The sequence below is a fragment of the Leptopilina boulardi genome, unplaced genomic scaffold, assembly GCF_019393585.1.
Source record: "Leptopilina boulardi isolate dan_hultmark-lab unplaced genomic scaffold, ZJU_Lbou_2.1 LbouV2_30, whole genome shotgun sequence".
Classification (NCBI taxonomy): Eukaryota; Metazoa; Arthropoda; class Insecta; order Hymenoptera; family Figitidae; genus Leptopilina; species Leptopilina boulardi.
In genome coordinates, this window is record NW_026137863.1 from 639,843 (window position 1) to 659,898 (window position 20,056).

Sequence of the window (20,056 nt, forward strand, 5' to 3'; positions counted from 1 at the left end):
TAATCATAAATTCAAAAATCGATAATTTTGATTTAAGATCTCGAAATGGCCCTTTAAATCGTTAACTTACTTCAGAGTGTGTTATATATACACATTGCATTTTTTGCAAACGGTGGTGAAAAATTAACTGATGTTTTTTTTATTTTTAATTGTTAAAGAATAAATTGTGGATTGTGATTTTCCACAATGAGTTGTGTGAAAAATAAACGCTAGCGTAAAGCTGAAAAAAAAGTGCTAAATTTGTCACTGTGCGAGGAGGAGAAAAAAAAAAATAATTATTCATCTGACCTTAATTAACATGAATCTTCAAACACTATTTCAAGATTTTAATCCAAGGTATTATAATTAGTTTTATTTTCTATTAAATTTAATGTTACGATAATACTTGAATATGAAAATATATGATTATTAAAATAACATTCTTTTTGTTGTAACAACTTTATAAATAGAACTCGTGAGATGTTTTTATGTTTTTTATTTCATGACGATTCACTTTTTTTTCTATATATATATATATATATATTCTGAATTATTGAATTACTTTGCTTGAGAATTTTTTTTCAGAAAAAATTTTTGATTTTTAGGTTAAAGAAAGTCTTATTTTTTACGATTAACAATTTTTTTTTTCTAATTATAAAATAATTTTTAAGTTTAGTTATGTTTATTTATGTTATTTACTGATTTTGTTTTTTTATTTCAATTTCAGCAAATTTTTGGTACATACATGTTTAATGGTATTTACATTATTATTTGCATTGCGACTTGACGGCTACATTGAATGGAGTTATTGGTCTGTATTCAGTCCAATATGGTTTTGGAAAAGTATGGTAATTTTAGGAGCAACAGTTGGAAGTTATGTTTGGTGGAGACATCCACACGCGAGATTAGAAGGAGATGCCTATGTACATTATAAAGCAATGTTAATCACTCTTGCATTGCATTTAATTTTGTTAATGTTCGAATTATTAGTATGCGATAAATTAGAATCAGAAAGACACTTGTGGATACTTGTGTTTATACCATTGATTTTTATCTCCATTGTATCTATAGCTGTGAGTATTTAAAAATTTATTTATTTTTTTTATTAAAATAATTAATTAATTAAAAAAATTCTTTTTCTAGGTATGTATTTGGGCTGTGAAACATGATCGTTCTTTTGAGCTTGAACTTTTTTGTGCAGTCAATGTATTACAATTTATTTTCTTGGCATTGAGACTGGATAATTTTATTACATGGAGCTGGGAGGTTGTGTTCGTGCCCCTTTGGGCATTATTATGTTTATCATTAGTTGCTGTTTTATATGCTATTGTATTTGCTGCCGTTTTATTAAGAACACCACAAATTAATGCACGTCAAAGACGTACATCGTTAAATTCTGCTATTGCATATACATTTCTTGTAGTTCCCATTTTAGTCTTTCAAGTAAGTAATTATTTTTCTTTTTTTTCTATTTTTCAATTTTAATTTATAAATTTAATTTTTAATATTATAGGTTCTATTGGCAAATAAACTTGATGGTGATATTTCGTTGCATTATACAACAGTTGCAACGCCTTTGATATTTTCTTATATGACACTAATTTGTATGTCTTTTGGAGCAAAGGGTGGCAATAAATGTAAGTTAAAATAAAAATAATTTCAGCTGTAAAAAGAATTTTCAATATAAAAAATTGTTTCTTTTTTCAGGGTGGTTTGGAATAAGAAAAGATTTTTGCCACTTTCTTTTGGGCCTATGTCCATTGCTTCAAGAATACGGCAATATTTCTTATCAATCGCGAAACGATCATGATCAACCGCCGTCTGAGCCGATGGTTTCTGAAAAAAGTGAAAAACACATAAAGAAAATCGACCTAACAAAACCCGTAGTGCCTATAGTCTCCATAGACATGCCCGATTGATTAAATCTGGTTTAAAACCTTTTTTTTAAGACAAAAAAAAAAAAAGAAAGAAATATCCTTTTTTTTGTTGCAAAAAATGTTGCAATGAAAAAATTTTGGTGCTCAAAAAAGTGTTTAAGCACTTTTATTTTAATGTGTTTTTTTTTCTCATATAATATGAGAATCCCAAAAACAAGAGAAGTAGAAAAAAAAATCATTTCAACGCCTGTAAGTATGTAAAAAAAAATTATCTTTTTCCATTTTACGAAATTTAATATCAAAATTTTTTAATTTTGCTCAAAAAAAAGGTGAATTAATTTGCAATTTAATTGAAAAAATTTTGTCCGTCCAAAAAAAATTAATTTCTGGACTTGGACTTTTTTTGTAAAAAAGAAAAAAAATACAAGTTGTAAATAGTAATTTTGACTAGATAACGTAGGCTTGTTGCAATATTTTACAGATTTTTGTTTCTCTATTCGCGCATAAAAAAATTAAATGAGGTAAATAATATATTGTTCTATTGAAATGTTATACTAACGTCTGTCGTAATTGTGTATTTGTTTATTGAATAAGCATTTCATTGATTATTTTTAAAAATTCAGAAAATTTTTAAAAATTGTTTTCTATATAATTTTTGTTTTTTTCTTTTACAATTAATTATTGGAATATTGTGGTGCTAATTATATTGTAGACTAGAAAATGGTCAAAGCATAAATTAATTTTTATATTCCAGTAACATGACAGACGCTTGGTAACAATTAATATTATTTTGCGTCTATTTCTCCGATAACAATTTTTTTTAATCTAGATGAGAAATTCATTTAATTATCTAAAAAAAAAAGAAATGTGCCTATTTTATAACAGAGTGATTATTATTTATTTGTTTTTTATAATAATGAAGTTAGGTGGAAAAAAAAAATAATAAGTTATGATTATAAAAGAGAAAAAATTCATACACACTCGACAATCACTAAAAATTTATTATCTTTCGGTTATTGAAAAAAAAAAATTATTTTTTAACGTTAAAACAATTGTTTTACTATTTATATTTTTTTTGTTTTAATTATTGAAAATTTGGTGAATTCAATTTAGTTTTTGAAAAAATTATTTAATACTTTCAATTATTTTACAATTTCACCTGTTAATACTCTATTTCTATATTTTCGTTATTTCAAACTAAAATATTTTCTCCTTCGCTAAATATACTTATTTGCTTCCAAATTTGAATATTTATTAAATAAACAATATTTTTTGCTTTTATCGTCAATATAAAATTTAGTTTTGTTATAAAGATAACGTATTCATTTAATAAGAAATGTAAATATATAATTTCATCATTTTTCAATGTAGATATTTACATATATATAAAAAACTAAAGTAATAAAAAAAATAGAGAATTTAAACGTTTAAAGAAGAAAATTTTTTTTAATCATTCTGCAAAATGTTATATGAAGAATGAAGAAAGTTGTTTTAATTCTGCGCTTTTAGAAATTTCAAATTCTGCAAATGTAAAACATCTCTTCGTCTATTCAGGCAAAAAAAAAATGTGATGATTGGCGTTGTTAAAAAAAAAAAAAAATAGTATTTATTTTGGAATACAAGACTGAACATACGTCGATGAATAGTATATATATAATTAAGCTTATAATAAAAAAAAAGCAGCTGGATTGAAAAAAAAATTATTTCGAAAATTTTATTGTTAAACGTTGCTGGGTATAGAAATTAGAATTTAATTAATCCTTCAATTTTGTATATATACTATAACGTTGTACATACTCTGTTGTATCCTTAAAAAAAAAAAAACCATCGTATATTCTATTAATTTTTTATTCTGTGTTACAACATATATACTTACCCACGATGGTTGGCCAATTAACAATTATTATTATTATTATTATTATTATTAATTATTATTTTATTCTGTTAGAATTTAAGCAGAATGAAAAACAATGATATCCGAATAAAATTTATATTTTTTCGTATCTGAAATCGTTTTAAAGTTCATTGATTATATTATTAATATTCTATTTTATTAAAAATTTTATTTTATTTTATTTTTTACTTTCCAGAGTAAATATTTAAATAAAATTATTTATTCATTCAAATTTTTTAACAAATACATTCTCATAAAACAACTTTAATGCGCATTAAATGAGTAACTTTTTTTTTTTTTTGTCCTCATCTATTGTTCATTTTTATTGTTATAGAGAGAAAAAAATATTTCAATAAAACTTTGTTATTTTTGTTTCCTTGAATTTTGTACAAATAAAACTCGAAACTAATCATGACACAGATACATTTAATTTTAATCGCAAGTGTACGGGTAATGAGTATTATACGCACGTTTTAAAAAAAAAGTTGATAAATTAATTTTTCATGTATGTTTCAAAACGAATTTACTTTATTATTTATCTTCAAGCATCTTAAGTAAATATCAAAAGAATAAATTTACCTTGAATTAATGAAAACTAAAAATAAGCAAATGAGGATATTTAATGAGTAAATGAAGATAATTTTTGACACATTCGCTGAATAGTTCTATTACAATAAACATCGAAAAAAAAATTTTAATTTCTTTTTTATTTTGACAAAATGAAATTTGCAATTTTTCTTTGTGTTTCGGCATTTTTAATTTTTGAGGGCAAAGCTTTTTGGATTGATTTTAATAGTGATAAAGATTATGATGAAAAAGATTATTTGAATGATTGGTTTGATGATGATGAGGATGATGATAATAAAAAAAAAAATGATGATGAAGATGATGAAGAAGATGAGGACGATGATGATGATGATGATGATATCTTTGTAAATTCACTTATAAAATTCTTTTGTGGCTCAGGTATAATTTTCTATTTTCAATATATTCGATTTTTATTTACAAATTTATGTAATGTAAAAATTGCAAATATTTTTCAGATTCCTCAAATAAAACTGCAACTACAATGAAACCTGTTACAACAGCAAAACCAATAAAACCAATGAACAGCACTCAACCAGAGGAATCTAAAAATCCTGCGGATGAGAAACCCGCAGAAGACGAAACAACTGTTAAACCACAGTCAAAAAGTGAAAAATAAGAAAACTAAGGAGGTATGACACTAAAAAAAAAAAGTAATGTGAAAATTATTATTAGAGGAATTTTTTTATTATCAGTATATTAATCACATGTATGTAAAATTAATTTTTATTCTCCTTTTTTCAATTAAAAACAAATTTTGAAATGAAAATTATTCAATTCCTTTAATTAAAAGAAATTTTATTCTAAACTTTAATTCTTGATATCAAACAATAGTGTTAATATGTAAATTAAATTGTATTTTTAATTCAATTTTATTCAATTTTTATTTGAATAGAAATATTATCAGTTGCTCGAAATTTATCAATTCTATTAAATCAATAAAATTTTTTTTTTTAAATCAATAGACGCTTAATATTTTAAGGTAATTAAAATAAAAAATTATCCACTTGTATAAATACAGATGATAGATAGAATGAGTAATAACATAAAATAGAAAAATTCACAAAAAAAAATTAATTTTAATCATATTTACATAATTTAACATATTTTATTTTTAAAAAATTATTATTTTTTATTAAAAAAGTTAAATTTTTTTTTATATTTAAAAAATCTCATTAAAATTTCTCTACATTAGAAAAAAAATTATCTGAAAAATTCGATTTAAAATTTACAATTCCTTTTATAAAATATATATAGTTCATATATATTTTTTTTCTCTTGATAATTTGATTATCATGAAGTCTAGAGGAATATTTTAATAATACTTTTGTTTAATGGCTCATATAATTTCCCAAAAAATATTAATTTTTCAGGAATTTTAATTATATAATTATCGTAATTTAGAAAAAATTAATTACGAATATTGTTTTCGGATACATTTGGCAATAGTTGATAATTGCATATTACTTGTGCCTTCATAAATTGTTCCAATTTTACAATCTCTAAAGAATTTTTCCTGAGGGAAATCTGTTGTAAATCCAACACCACCCATAAAGTCAATACATTTTGCTGTCACTTTCAGTGCAGTTTCTAGAATATGATTTAGAAAAAAAAAAACAGTAATAAAACACAATTTTCGTAAAAATAAGAATAATTTAAAAAAAAATACCTGATGAAAATAATTTTGCCATCGCTGCTTCTTTCATAACATCTTGATTTGCATCAACCATTCTTGCAGCATTATAAACTAATAATCTTGCACTTTCTAATTCTGTTGCGACCTGTGCGATTTGATGTTGCATCGACTAAACAAAAAAAAATTGATCTCAATTTTTTACGAATGATTTTGATTTTCAATTTAGAATCAATTTATTACCTGAAATGAAAAAATATCATTTCCAAATTGTTTTCGTTCCAATGTATAAGGAATTGTTGCATCCAAACAACCCTGTGCAATTCCAATCATTTGTGCTCCAATTCCAATTCTACCTTCATTTAAAAATCCCGCTGCATATTTATATCCTTTTCCGAATTCTCCTAATATATTTTCTTCTGGAACCTGGAAAAAGAAAACAATAAAATGAATCGCAATTTAAAAATTTTAATTACAATTAAAATTCACTTACTTTGACATTTTCAAAATGAACCATACAAGTTCCTGATGCTTTTATACCCAATTTATCTTCAGGTTTGGCGACAGTCACACCTGGCGAATTTCTGTCCATTATAAAGGCAGTGATTCCTCTGTATCCCTTAATTTGAAAAAAAAACGTTTTTTAGGAAGTAAAATACCTTTACGAATTTTAAATGATCAATTGAAAGAAAATCTTACATCTGATGGATTTGCATTGGCAAATACAACAAAAATTCCAGCGACATCAGAATTTGAAATCCACATTTTTGATCCATTAATAATATAATTGTTTCCATCTTTTTTTGCAACAGTCTTAAGAGAAAATGCATCTGATCCTGAACTGGGTTCTGTCAAACAAAAACTGCCAACCTGAAAAATAACATTTTATTTATATTTGATTTATTATAAAAAATTAATTTTTTTTATAATTTTTGATAACTTACATCTGTTTGAGCTAATCTCGTTAAATATTTAACTTTTTGTTCATGTGAAGCTACTTTTATAACTAATGAATTGACTAGAGTATTGTGAATATCAACAAATGCGGCAACAGATCCATCAACTTTTGCTAATTCCTCGACTGCTAAAATTGTTGACATAAATGTACTTTCAGTGCCTCCATATTCCGCTGGCACTTGCATTCCCATTAACTGTAAAAAAAAAACCAAATTTTAATATTAATTTATATTTTACAAAAATATTTACAACAATGAAATTCTATTTTTTTACCCCATTTTCAAATAGAGTTTTAACAAGTTTATCATCAAGTTTTCCTTCCTTTTCCATTTTCTTCACAAGTGGTTCAATTTGTTCTTTACTTAATTTCGCAACTATAATAAATAAAATAAATTAGATAATTTCCATTGGATTTCACTAAATTAAATGCTCAATTTTTTTAAAATTAGAACATTTTTCTATATACAAAAAAAAATTGAATTTTTTAAATTTTTATTTAAAATCTTACCTGAATCCCTCATCATAACTTCATCGTCCGTGTATTGGGTCAAAGGTCCGGGACATTGACTTAAAGATGCTGTTAAATGCATCTGTGAACTTTGCATTATTTTTCTCAGTATCTGCAAAAAAAAAAAAAAAAATAATTATCCATTAAGAACAAGAGAACACAAAATATGATAATTGTTTTTAAAAACATAATAACATATGGATTTTTAATTATTGACGTAAATAATAATTATCTTAATAATAAATAATAATTTGCTATCAGTTGGATAATTATCAAAAAAGAAATACTAATTCCGCAAATTCTTTAAAAAATATTATTTAATATTTTTATTTATCATTATTATTTCTCATATAATTTTTATTTTTATATAAAATTCTTTTTCTGAATTCAAATAACTTGTTTTGCTTTCTTTGATTCTACTTTTGGAACGAAAATTATTAAACGAAAAAATGGGAGTGGTTTGCATTCACTCTTTTATAAAGTGAACGGTTTCACTCTTAAACTGATTTTATACACTTATAAATAGAACTCAATAAAACCAGCTTTAATTATGGGTTTTGAAGACGATAAAATGATATATTGCTTTCAGAATTTTTTTTTAAAATGAATAAATTACAATCTGGTCATTTAAATAATAATGTGTTGGAAAGACCGTTAAAAATACATATATTTATTAAATCCTTTGATTTATTTAAAAAAAAATAAAACAAAAAGAGAAATTTATATTTTTTATATTATATAATTGAATAAATAATATAACATTAATAACAAACAAAAAAAAATGTAATGAATTCTGTTTCCACAGTGACTGGCAAATATCTAGACAAATAGATAATAATTTCTTAATTTAACGAAAGAATAAATAGAAAATTTTTATAAAATATTTTTTTAAATGAAATTAAATTTTCATGAATTATTTTTGGTAATTTTTACAAATGAGTTCTCATTGTTTAAATGTCCACGTTTTTTTTTCAATAGAGAAAAAAAAATATATTTTATGGAAAAAAAAGAACCTAATGAATTTTTTTTTTAAAATAAAAATAATAACTTACCTTGGGAGAAATGTTTTTAATAATTGAATTCATGATGTTTTATTTGTATATGTGTACAAAGTTCTATTTAACACGAATCAAATTTTCGATCCCACTTCCAACAATAATTGAAGACGACTGCTCGATAACTTTTGATAGGGTAGAATATGAAACAAATTGTTACGCAATCTGTAAAAAAAAAAAAAAAACTGAATCAGTGGTCAAATAGATTGGTTTATAACAAATATATCTGTCTTTTCAGAATAACATGATTTATTTACCTCGAAATATATTCGGTTATCAAATCATATTTTATCAAATGGAATTTGCGCAACAATTATATTAATCGACAAAGTTTCTACTTTTTCATCTATTCGAAAAATTATGCATTTATATATATATAGAGGAAAATAATAATGGTACAATTATTTATTATTTATTTTTAGAACTATTCTTTAGAGATGAAATTTTTTTAAAATTGTTTTTCTTTTAATATCAATACGAGCTTCCGCATTGAAGTTTAATTAAAAAGTCTTGACTAATTTCATTAGCATACAATTGATATACAAATTCAATTTCGAAATTTTGGAATTAGATTGAAATTTGAAGATTTTTATAAGTAAATTTTTTATTTTTAAATGAAAAATTTTCTATTATTTTTTTTCTGAATATTGAATTGACATTCAACAATACTGAGAAAGAGGTCAATTATGTCTTGCGATAAGTCAAATTTTTTGTTGTTAAAATCAATTTTTTATTATAAAAAATGTAAATTTGAAGGCTAAAATTTGTAATTTAATGAAAATAAAAGATTAATTTATTCTAGCCTATTAATTTAAGGTCAATATTATTTAATTGATCTCAATGAAGCAAAGTACATTAAAATAATGTTTCTCAATAATTGACATATTATTGTTGCTTTAAAGGCTTTTATTGCGAAAAAACGGCTACAAAGTTAAATCAACTTTCCTTAACTTACTTGCTTTGTAAGCTTATTAGCAAAACAAAATAAATTAATTAGTTGTTTGGAAAAGTGTTTTTCCTCATTATCAATATTATTCATTTATATAATTGCAAAATGTTTTTTAGAAGAAATTTTTATTTTCCAATTATTTTTCTATTTTTTAAAATTTGTTTTTCACAATTTTGCAATTAGAATTTCGATCTATTATTAATTAACGATACAGCGGAAGGAAGTTATTTGCAAAATGAATATTATGTACTTATTACCTAGTAATTACAATTTGCAGTTAAAGAATAATAAATTCAAGAACATTTTTTTTTTTTTCGTTCAACGTTACCAGGAACAAAATAAAACTATTAATATAAAAATAACCATTTTCAAACAATAGAAATTAATGTTCATTGAAATAAGTATTTAGGTACATTTACAAACGATAAATATCAGTATTGTTCGAAATGGTACAAAGTTCACTTGTTCTGATTATGAGTTTTATTTTATATGGTTCAATTACATTTAAATCGATATTTTTGAGGAACGATTTTCTTTCATCGAGAAAAATAACAAAAATTCTTTATAAATAAAGAAATAAAGATAAATAAATATTAATAAAAATAAAAAATGATAAAAATAAAATAATAATAAAAATAAAAAATGATAAAAATAAAATAATAATAAAAATAAAATAAAATAAAATAATGTAAAAATAGGAAAAGTTAATTAACAACAATTAATATAACAAAAGGGTCAATAATATTGGAAATAAAAAAAAAATTGACTAAAAAATTTGTAATAATAAAATTAATGGATTAAAAATCAACTTACATGAGTGTAGTAATAAAAAATTCTCTCGATGGTACTTTGGAGACTGATCTATAGGATTTTCAATCCAAGGTTGTTGTCACATCAGAAGATCCAGTTGTTCTTTATAAACATGGTGGGGACAAACAAGAAAGGTTCCAAGTCCATCAACCTGTCTTACAGTTAAGATATATGAAGACTGGTCCATCTGAAATACTTTCAAATCTAGTCGTCAATTATATACATATAAATACAATTTCAATTAAAATAAAACGGCTAATTTAAATTTTTTAAAAATCATAATTTTTCACTGATATATCCTTTTCGTTGATATTTTATTTCTTTTTCTATTATAAAAAAAATTATAATAAAAATTAAAATATTAATTAAAAATTCTTACAATTATTGATTAAGAACAAATTTATTCTAAATAATATTCAAATATATTAACAATCTTTTTTTTATTGTCATAAAATTCAATTAATTAATTAAATGCATTAGAGATTCGTTTTGAAAATTGATCACTGAACATTCACACAGTAAATTATAATTTTCGAAATACTGCAATAATTATATAGTTACGTAAAAAAAACTATTTCAATAATTAAATGAACTTGTTAAACATTATATTGTTTGATCCCTTCTATTTAGAACTTTTTTTTCTTTTCTCACGATTTCGATGTTGTGATATTCTCTTAGGCTGGAATTACTTCAGTTTTATTATCCTTTGTTACCAATTGCAAAAGACTTCCATTAGATGGTCGTTTCTCATTTTGTGACCATTCCCAAAACATACTGTACACGAAAAAGTAATTAAATAAATTTGTAATTAAACAAATTAATATTTAATTTAAAAAATTTAAATTAAATCTTACTGAATGTAAATTAAAATTATAATAAAATTACTAACTTGGAAATAAATTCCAGTGGAGTCCAGGTTGTGGTGTCAGCTTTTGGCATCCATTTTCTATTCATTGGTGTGTCTAAAGTCACAGGTAAAATAGAAGCGACCAAACATCCTGAAGGCAATCCACTTCCCTCGGATGCTAAAGATTTCGTAAGCTGATGAACTGCCGCTTTAGCCATTCCATATCCAATCATCCCTAAAAAAAAAAATATCGTCAAATTTTTCACAAATAAATTAAATTAAAAAAAAATTTTTTTTTTTATAATAGAAATATTTAAAAAATATTAAATTACCTGGAGTTCCTTCTAAAGCAGCTTTAGCGCCTGTCAATGATAAAAATCCACCTTCTTTCAAATGTTGAGAAGCAATATTTGACGCAATACAAGAACTCCAAACACTTTGATTCCACATTAAATCGCAATTTTTAATAAAATCTTTATTAGCTGCATTTCCACCCGCCCAACCACCAGCAACACAAATTATTCCATCGATTTTATTTCCATTCAAAGATTTTGAGACTTGATTTAAAATATCTTCTTGCTGGACAAAAAAAAGAAATATTTTTCTATATTAAAAAAAAAATAATCTTTTTTTTTCTATATAATTTTTAAAAAATTTCACATCACCTGCTCTGTCCAAGATTGACCCAATTTTACAATCACATTATCGTCAGCCTCATCATTTGATTTTATATCGATCGAACCAACCCACTAAAAAAAATGTTAATTAATTTTCATTAAAAAAAAAAAATATAAATTTAACATTAAAGATTAATTATTATTGTATTAAAAAATAGAACGTTAATTTTCAGTTAATAACAAAATTATTTCATTAAAAAAAGAAAGTAGATAATTGTTTTCGATTTTGTATATTCCGATACAAAAAATCGATTCATTGAAAAAATTTAACATTTTTTTTTTGAAAATCTAAGATAATAAAATTATCTTGAATTTCGCTATTTTAAAACAATTTTCTAAACAATTAATGAAACTATAAATTCCTTGAATAACAAATAAATCTTAGATTACTTTTATAAATCGTTATTACTCAATATTTCACACTATTGATAATAGAAAGTGATCTGGTTTCGTTAAAATCATACATTTAAAAGTAATTATAATATATAATGGGGTTAAGGTTCTCTAAGGAGTTTATAATATTAAAAAAATATTTTTCCATTTATCTTAAATAGTTATTTTTAAAAAAAAATGTAATTTTTTATCAAAAATCAATAACCATGAGGAGCAAAAATTAGTTTTTAAATATAAAATATTTTTTTCTAAATTTGACAGATATTAATTTAAAAAAAGAAGTATAAACCAAATTTCCTCAGAGATATTCTAAAAAAAAATGATAACCTCATAACCTCTAACCGGCAAATGAAGTAGATACCCTGTAAATAATATTAAAATCACATTAATTAAGTTTACAAATTGTTTTTAAATACCAAGTGCTATTTTAAGATAAATGTACTTTCTAATAATTGTTGTAACCTTGTAAAATTAGAAAGGATATTATTGATTAATTTAAACACCGTTCCTTTTCAACATTCCAACAAGTGGTTGGTTCAATGAGATGAATTTCAATCAATAATAATTAAATTTTAGATAAAACATTAAAAAAAATATATAATTTAATAATAAAAACTTACCCATTTTTTTGATTTAAATAAAGAAACACAAGAAGATCCAAGAGCTCCTTTTCCTCCATAAACAAAAACACGTCCTGTTTCGGCAGCCATTGTTGAACAAATGTCATACTGTTTACAATTTCCAACACAATGTATACATGGCGTTACAATCGTATTTTACCTACTTTACCAAGTGTAGGTAATTTTATCCTATACCTACCCATCTCTGGTCCCCTCTAACCATAAATTGTCATAAACAACAATAAAAAAAAAAAAATATCAAATTGATGTATAAATTGTAATCATTGTAATTTAAAAAAAAAAAAATAAACGTACCGCAAGTGAAAAGTATCTGCAACATCATAATTATAAACACTAACAGTAAATAAAATATATTTTCTTCTAAGTTTACAAATTCCGAATTATTGTGTGTATATATATAATATTTTCTCTCGCTCAGCAATCTGTCAATTATCTCAGATAATGCTTTGACAAATAAACATTATTTCAATAACAAGTTTCATTGAATGACCACTTTAATTCAATAGAATTATAATAAAAGGTAAATAATTTTCTATTATTTATTATTTTAGACAAGTTTATGACGATTGTTCAATTTTGGGTGAAAAATGAGTTTCTCCGAGAAACAGGATGGTGTTTCTAAAGATGAATGGATCGCAAAACTCGAGGAAGGTTCACATATACAAAGAACATCAATGAATAATTTAATTATGAATTATTTAGTTACTGGTGAGTTTTCAGTTTTATTGTTATTTATCAATAATATTGATAACAAAAAAAATTATAACCTCAAATTTCAATGACTGTGCGATTATTTTAAATATTCAAATTCTTATAATTTTTGATATTTCTAACATAGAAATTAATTTTATTTAAATTTTTTTTTTTTTTTCTTGAAATTTGTAGAAGGATTTAAAGAAGCAGCGGAAAAATTTCAACAAGAATCTGGCGTTGGTCCAACAGTTGAATTAAATTCAATGGATGACAGAATTCGAATTCGTGATGCAATTCAAAATGGAAGAATTCAAGAAGCTACAGATTTGGTTAATCAATTACATCCAGAATTATTGGACAATGATAGATATCTTTATTTTCATCTTCAACAATTACATCTCATTGAATTGATACGCACTGGTCGTATTGAGGAAGCTTTACAATTTGCCCAGGAACAATTAAGTGAAGCTGGTGAATCAGATAATAATATATTAAGCGAATTAGAGAGAACATTGGCTCTATTGGCATTTGATGAACCACACAAAAGTCCTTTCAGTGATTTATTGCATCCAACTCATAGACAAAAGGTATTTTTTTCACTCAATTATTAAAAAAAAGGATATTTTTAAATTTTCTTTTTTTTTAGATCGCAAGCGAATTGAATGCAGCTATATTAAAAACCGAGCACAGAGAACTAACAAGTCCAAGACTGAATAATTTATTAAAACTTATTTTATGGGCTCAGGATGAATTGGATAAAAAGAAAATAAAATATCCAAAAATGACTGATTTGGGTAATGCAAGCATAGAGAGTCCAAAATAAAAAAATAAAAAACAATAGAATAATATTAAAACACAAAAAAGCAATGCAAAATTTATTAGAAATATATTTATTTTATAGATAATTAGAATTATTAGATTATTAATTTAGAAATGTATTATAAAAAAAAATATTGACGTTTTTGCATTGTTTAACACGCAATTAATATTAATACAAGAGAAACTTTATTATCTTCGAATACATAATATATATATATATATGCTTTATTCAATTAATAATTTACAAGACTTTTTCAAATTAAGACTCAATTTGCGTAGAACGTAGAAAAGAAGCATATATATATAAAATAATTATAAAAAATTGTAATTACTTGCAATTATAATTGATTAAATGTTCACTTTTTAGTATTGTTACCAAGTAAAATAAAATAAAAAATTCTCGATATAAGTTTACATTTTTTTTTTTTCTGTGAAATCTTAAATAAAAAAAACCGAAAATCTAGAAAATTGTGTTTTTAATTGATAATAATTAATTAATAATATAATTAATTAAATAATAATAGTTTAGTAATAGAAAATATAATTTTTAAGTATTTTTCATTAATTTATAATTCAATAAATGTCATTTATAGTGTATAATTTGAATATTTAACAAATTTTTTTGTATTTTTTATTTTAAAAAATGAATTTGCGCATGCGCAAGCAGACGAACATTTAAGCAGCTGATCCATGTAAATATTTACACTTTCAATTGTTTGTAATAATGTTAAAGTTTCTGCCAATTATTAATGTTACTAAACAATTTAAGACAACAATAAAAAAATTAATTCGACAAAGTTCTAGTGTAACAGAAAATAATTCTTCGAAATTACATTGGAATGATAAATCGAATCTTTATAAACAACTTTATTCAAAAATATTAACATGCGGACCAATAAGTGTAGCTGATTATATGAAGGAAGTATTAACAAATCCAATTGATGGTTATTATATGAAAAAAGATGTTTTTGGTGAAAAAGGAGATTTTATTACTTCGCCGGAAATTAGTCAACTTTTTGGTGAGGTAAATAAGAAATAAATGTTATGAATTTTAATTATTATTGTTTGTAAAAAAAAAGAGAGATGTTTTTTTTTTAGATGATTGGTGTTTGGATATTACACGAATCGAGAAAAATTAGTAATAAACCTTTTCAGCTTGTTGAATTAGGACCCGGAAGAGGAACATTATCCAATGATATTCTCAGGGTAAATAATATATAAAATTAATATTGATTATATTTGTAATTAAGAATAATTTTAGGTTTTCAGACAGCTTCGTTCTGCTGATAAAATATCGTTGCATTTAGTTGAAATTAGTCCCAAACTTTCGGAAATTCAAGCAAAAAATTTATGCACTTCTTGTGAGGAATTAACACCGAATATAAATTCAAAAATAAAAAATGCTATCGGACCTTATAAACAAGGTGTCACAAAAGATGGAATAAAAGTATTTTGGTATTATTCCGTCAATGATATTCCACAATCATTCAGTGTAATTTTAGCACACGAATTTTTCGACGCTCTACCAATTCATAAATTTCAGGTATTTTAAAAAAAATTTCAAAAATATATTTTATTTTCTTTAATTAAAATATTATTATTTTCAGAAATCTAATAAAGGATGGCATGAAATACTAATTGATATTGATTCAAATTCTTCTAAACAAGAAAAATTTCGATACGTTCAAACAAAAGGAGCCACATTAGCCAGCAATTTGTATCTTGAGGTAAATTTTCATCTCCTTCTAAAGTACAAAAAAAAATAAATAAATAAAATACAATATTTCTTTACAGAAAAATGAAACAAGATCACACGTTGAGGTAAGTCCACAAACAATGGTTATAATTGATAAAATTTCAAATTTTCTAATTCGAAACGGTGGATTTGGATTAATAATTGACTATGGACATAATGGCGAGAAAACCGATACTTTTCGTTCATTTCACGAACATAAACAACATGATCCACTTTTAAATCCAGGAACAGCTGATTTAACAGCTGACGTTGATTTTTCTCAAATAAAAAAAATAGCAACAAAAAATAATCGATTAGTAACATTTGGACCAATTAATCAGGAAATATTTTTAAAACAATTGGGCATTGAAGTGAGATTACAAAAATTATTGCAAAATACCACAGATAATGAGAAAAAATCTATAATTGCTGGTTATCGTCAAATTATCGATCCTAATGAAATGGGATCGATATTTAAAGTATTTTCAATGTTTCCATCAGTTTTAAAGCAACATTTGGAAAGATGGCCTGTATCAGGTTTTATGAAATAAATTCCGAGTACTGTACAAAAAAAAAAGTCATTGACATTTCTTTCAATTTAATGTTTTTTTAGTTATTAATACAATAACTAGTATAACAAATTGTACAAATTACTATTATTACAATTTATTACCTCCTGTGAAATCGTATGGTTTCCACATTTCTGTAAATTCAATAACTTTTTTTGTTTGATCCTCAAAATTTTCTCGTCTTGGTTTACGCCATAAACTATAATCAACGTCTAACATTCCACCGATTATTTCCTGTAAAGAAAAGAAAATTTTTAATTTCCTTATATTTTAAAAAAAAAAATATATAATTATAATTACCTGAGCAAAATTTTTTGGAAATAACTTTTCATTTTCAATTACATGAGCAAAGCCAGAATGATTTCCAAAATCAACTTCAAAATATGGTAAACCTTTTGGAATTGCTCGTTGAATATCTTTTTCTTTGAGATCAACAATTTTTTTATTATTCGACCATTCTGATTCACATTCCAGTAATGCTTTCTGCAAATTTATAAGAATTTAGAAAAACGAGTTTTATAATTTTAAAAAGTAAAAAAAAAAAAATACCTTAAAATACATAGGTGCCAAATTTCCCTCGTCCAATGATAAAGGAACGCATATCACTTGCATGTGGGGATAAGAATGAAAATTCATAGCAACTTCGAAAAATACGGGAATTTTTTTGTATACTTCAAACATTTTTGTTAATGTTTTTTTAAAAATTTTTATTTCTGCATAGACATCCTCGTCTAATTGCGTTTGACAAAGAACATGACTCATTGGCGACAATAAACAATGTCCAGTTGTTAGGGAAGAATATGCAGGAAGACTTAAATAAACATGTGAACCAACGGCAATAATCATGTGCTTCAATAATCTCTGTGAATCCAAACACCATAAACAATTTTCCAAACTTTTTATTTTCTTCTTATGCTCCTTTATTGCTTGCGAACGATCACGTGCATCTTGTTTAGCGTCAGAATTTTTATAAGTAATATTCTGCTCAAATAATTCATCCATATCTCCACTCTAAAAGAAAAAGAAAAGTTAAGAGAAAAAAACAAAGAAAAGTTAAGAAAAAAAATCGAATCGTAATAAGAAAAATAATATACCTTTGAGGCGAGTTTAACAAACATTTCATCATCTTCCTTTGACGATTTTCCTCTTTCATGATGAAACTGAAAGAAGTTAATTTTAAAATTATTTAAATTATTAAATTTATTATTATTATTTACCATTTCGTTCAATGAAAATTTGTCATCGTCGGCAAAATATCGAACTCTTTCACCGCTCGAATGAGTTTGGACCATTTTCTTTCGTTTTCTTTCTTTACTCGAGTCTGAGGAATCCGCTCTTGGCTCCAAGGGTCGCGTCACACCTTTAGCATCAGTTCGAGTTAAAATAACAGTTTCCTCTTTGTCTCTAGTTGATTCCAATTTACGTGTCTCTCTCGCTTTTTGTAATTTAAGTTTCAGTTCAGCTGCCAGCTCCTACATAAAAATTTTTTTTTATTTTTTTATTTATATATAAACAAATAATTGACAAACTTACATTATTGCCCATAATTTCGGCTTTTACAATTTTAGCCCCCAATTTATTCATCTCTTCCTCAGTAAGAATTTCATTGTCTGAATTAATTTCATGATTGGATGACAAATTCTTTTTAGAAGCTTCAATTGATTCATATTTTTCTTTTAATAATTTTTCACGTATTTCTGGTTTCTGCCATTTTTTTGGACCACTTGAATCACGTTTCGACGATGAAAACGAATAACTATCATCGGCTTTTGGCTTTTTAAACGCTGATCTTTCATTTGAATTATGTTGTCTTTTGTGATGATAATCACGAGAATCGGAAAATTTATCAAATCTACGATGACTTTTTGAATTCATTTTTTCTGCTTCATTTATCATTGATAGAATATTTTCCAAAGACTGAAATAGATAAAAAAAAATAATTAGTAATTACAAATTATATAAATTGGAAAAAAATTTATATTTACCCCCCATCTTTCTGCTGCAACTTGTTCAAGAGGAATTCCTTTTTCACTAGCCATTTCTTTTGCTCTTTGAAGACTTTTTTTTAACCAATTAATATCCATTGTTTGATTTTTACTGGCATTTTGTTCTTCTGGTAAACCAGTGCCACCATCTTTCCAATATGGATTTAATTCCCTTCCACTTTGACCTGGTCTATCGAGAATATATTTTTCCTCTTCACTTTTTTTCGATTTATTTTTATCTCTTTTACCTTCATTTGAAATTGTTGGAAATATTCCAGGAAGACTCATCCATTCTTCTCTCTCCAAGGGTTTTTTAAATGATGATTCTTGTTCATTTGATTCGATTACTTTTTTTACACATTGCTCATCGTCACTGTCACTGGAACTCTTAATTTAATTTACAATTAATATATATCTATATTTAGAAATAGAAAATGGCTCTAAAAAATTTTTACCTCATCGGAACTTGATTTTCGATGTTTCTTTTTCTTCTTTTTCAATTTTTTCTCTCGTTTTTCCTTTTTTCGTTTCTTTTTCAATTTTGATTTTGATTTCTCTGACGATGATCGAAATTTATCAGATTTTATTTTCTCTGAATCATTTGAATTAAGAAAACTTATTTTATCCTGAAATAAATCAAATCAATTATTTTTAGTGATAATTAAAAGAAATTAATTGCAATTACGTATATTTATATATTGCGTATGAAAAAATATTGATTGGAGAAAGTTAGGTTATGTAATTAATATTTATCACTGAGGTAAAAATACAATTATTTCTCTTTATAAATAAATAATAATAGTAGAAAACATTGTTAATTAATAATAATTAATCAATATAAATTAATATTATTAATTTTTAGTGTATAATTCAAATTTTCTTTGACATTTAAAACAATATTTACATACCATATTAGCAAAAAATCGAGATAATTTCCAATTCTTTAAATAGAATTTTCACTTTATTTACATTTCCGATAAATTCTTTTTTCTTTTCTTATTCTTTTTTATTAGAAAACAAATATTAATTTGCCATTTAACGATTTTTGTTTATTCTATACACCTGCAACTGTAATCTGTGAAGTTGGCTGATTATTGAAAGAAGAAAGTTTTCTGATTGGTGGAAATTTCACTAACTAATTTTAAATATTTAAAAATTTAAATTTAAATGTTTACTGATTAGTCAATTTTTTAATATTGTAAATAAAATTTAGATTTATGGGGAAAAAAAGCACAAAATTGTATTTATTATATATATTTATTTACCATTACAAGAGGAGGAATAAAGTTCAGAGTATGGAATTAGACACAATAACTTGCAAAATAAAAAAAAAAAGAAAAGAAAAAAAAACGAATTTTTGCATTTTTACGCAGCTTTTTTTTTTCTTAAATATTTTTTTTTATAATAAACGCTCAAATATATAAAACATTTTCGCAAAATTTTACACTCT

General features: G+C 24.1%; 7 protein-coding genes across 9 annotated transcripts in view; 4 read left to right on the forward strand and 3 right to left on the reverse strand.

The window, feature by feature from the left end:
* LOC127282397 (dihydropteridine reductase) overlaps window positions 1-12,947 on the reverse strand; it is a 115,914-nt gene extending 102,967 nt beyond the window's left edge. The window contains exons 1-5 of one of the 2 annotated variants that reach the window (XM_051306607.1): window positions 12,785-12,947; window positions 11,760-11,843; window positions 11,427-11,673; window positions 11,137-11,329; window positions 10,881-11,021 (exon numbers count right to left, since the gene is read on the reverse strand). In XM_051306607.1, the coding sequence (XP_051162564.1) occupies window positions 10,922-11,021; window positions 11,137-11,329; window positions 11,427-11,673; window positions 11,760-11,843; window positions 12,785-12,874 (714 nt within the window). In that variant the 5' untranslated portion in view covers window positions 12,875-12,947 and the 3' untranslated portion in view covers window positions 10,881-10,921. Of the gene's footprint in view, window positions 1-10,628; window positions 11,022-11,136; window positions 11,330-11,426; window positions 11,674-11,759; window positions 11,844-12,784 lie in introns of those variants that run through there. The other variant, XM_051306606.1, reaches the window with a different exon arrangement.
* The window catches only part of LOC127282398 (glucose-induced degradation protein 8 homolog), a 116,997-nt gene extending 102,661 nt beyond the window's left edge, over window positions 1-14,336 (forward strand). For both annotated transcript variants that reach the window (XM_051306608.1, XM_051306609.1), the window contains exons 2-5: window positions 13,091-13,144; window positions 13,357-13,513; window positions 13,691-14,085; window positions 14,145-14,336. In XM_051306608.1, coding sequence (XP_051162565.1) covers window positions 13,393-13,513; window positions 13,691-14,085; window positions 14,145-14,321 — 693 coding nt within the window. In that variant the 5' untranslated portion in view covers window positions 13,091-13,144; window positions 13,357-13,392 and the 3' untranslated portion in view covers window positions 14,322-14,336. The remainder of the gene's footprint in view (window positions 1-13,090; window positions 13,145-13,356; window positions 13,514-13,690; window positions 14,086-14,144) is intronic.
* Window positions 81-3,859, forward strand: LOC127282396 (transmembrane protein 185A). Its single transcript, XM_051306605.1, has 5 exons — window positions 81-336; window positions 707-1,052; window positions 1,123-1,422; window positions 1,493-1,616; window positions 1,687-3,859. Exons 1-5 carry the CDS (start codon window positions 299-301, stop codon window positions 1,896-1,898), a joined length of 1,020 nt encoding a protein of 339 aa, XP_051162562.1. The 5' UTR covers window positions 81-298; the 3' UTR covers window positions 1,899-3,859.
* On the forward strand, window positions 4,378-5,104 carry LOC127282402 (nucleolin-like). The gene is made up of 2 exons (XM_051306613.1): window positions 4,378-4,716; window positions 4,794-5,104. Exons 1-2 carry the CDS (start codon window positions 4,470-4,472, stop codon window positions 4,952-4,954), a joined length of 408 nt encoding a protein of 135 aa, XP_051162570.1. The 5' UTR covers window positions 4,378-4,469; the 3' UTR covers window positions 4,955-5,104.
* On the reverse strand, window positions 5,647-10,411 carry LOC127282391 (short/branched chain specific acyl-CoA dehydrogenase, mitochondrial). Its single transcript, XM_051306599.1, has 10 exons — window positions 10,251-10,411; window positions 8,486-8,653; window positions 7,434-7,545; window positions 7,199-7,299; window positions 6,913-7,119; window positions 6,668-6,838; window positions 6,462-6,587; window positions 6,212-6,394; window positions 6,005-6,140; window positions 5,647-5,925 (listed from the first exon to the last, which is right to left on the reverse strand). Exons 2-10 carry the CDS (start codon window positions 8,516-8,518, stop codon window positions 5,750-5,752), a joined length of 1,245 nt encoding a protein of 414 aa, XP_051162556.1. The 5' UTR covers window positions 8,519-8,653; window positions 10,251-10,411; the 3' UTR covers window positions 5,647-5,749.
* Window positions 14,337-14,978: 642 nt separating the features above from the next.
* LOC127282406 (protein arginine methyltransferase NDUFAF7 homolog, mitochondrial) lies at window positions 14,979-16,676 on the forward strand. Its single transcript, XM_051306615.1, has 5 exons — window positions 14,979-15,341; window positions 15,416-15,523; window positions 15,579-15,860; window positions 15,925-16,044; window positions 16,112-16,676. The coding sequence occupies exons 1-5, from the start codon at window positions 15,042-15,044 to the stop codon at window positions 16,601-16,603; spliced, it is 1,302 nt and encodes a 433-aa protein (XP_051162572.1). The 5' UTR covers window positions 14,979-15,041; the 3' UTR covers window positions 16,604-16,676.
* On the reverse strand, window positions 16,634-19,684 carry LOC127282405 (CWF19-like protein 2). Its single transcript, XM_051306614.1, has 9 exons — window positions 19,515-19,684; window positions 19,062-19,232; window positions 18,607-18,993; window positions 18,155-18,538; window positions 17,839-18,093; window positions 17,716-17,781; window positions 17,171-17,632; window positions 16,922-17,104; window positions 16,634-16,855 (listed from the first exon to the last, which is right to left on the reverse strand). The coding sequence occupies exons 1-9, from the start codon at window positions 19,515-19,517 to the stop codon at window positions 16,712-16,714; spliced, it is 2,055 nt and encodes a 684-aa protein (XP_051162571.1). The 5' UTR covers window positions 19,518-19,684; the 3' UTR covers window positions 16,634-16,711.
* Between the last annotated feature and the right edge of the window lie 372 nt (window positions 19,685-20,056).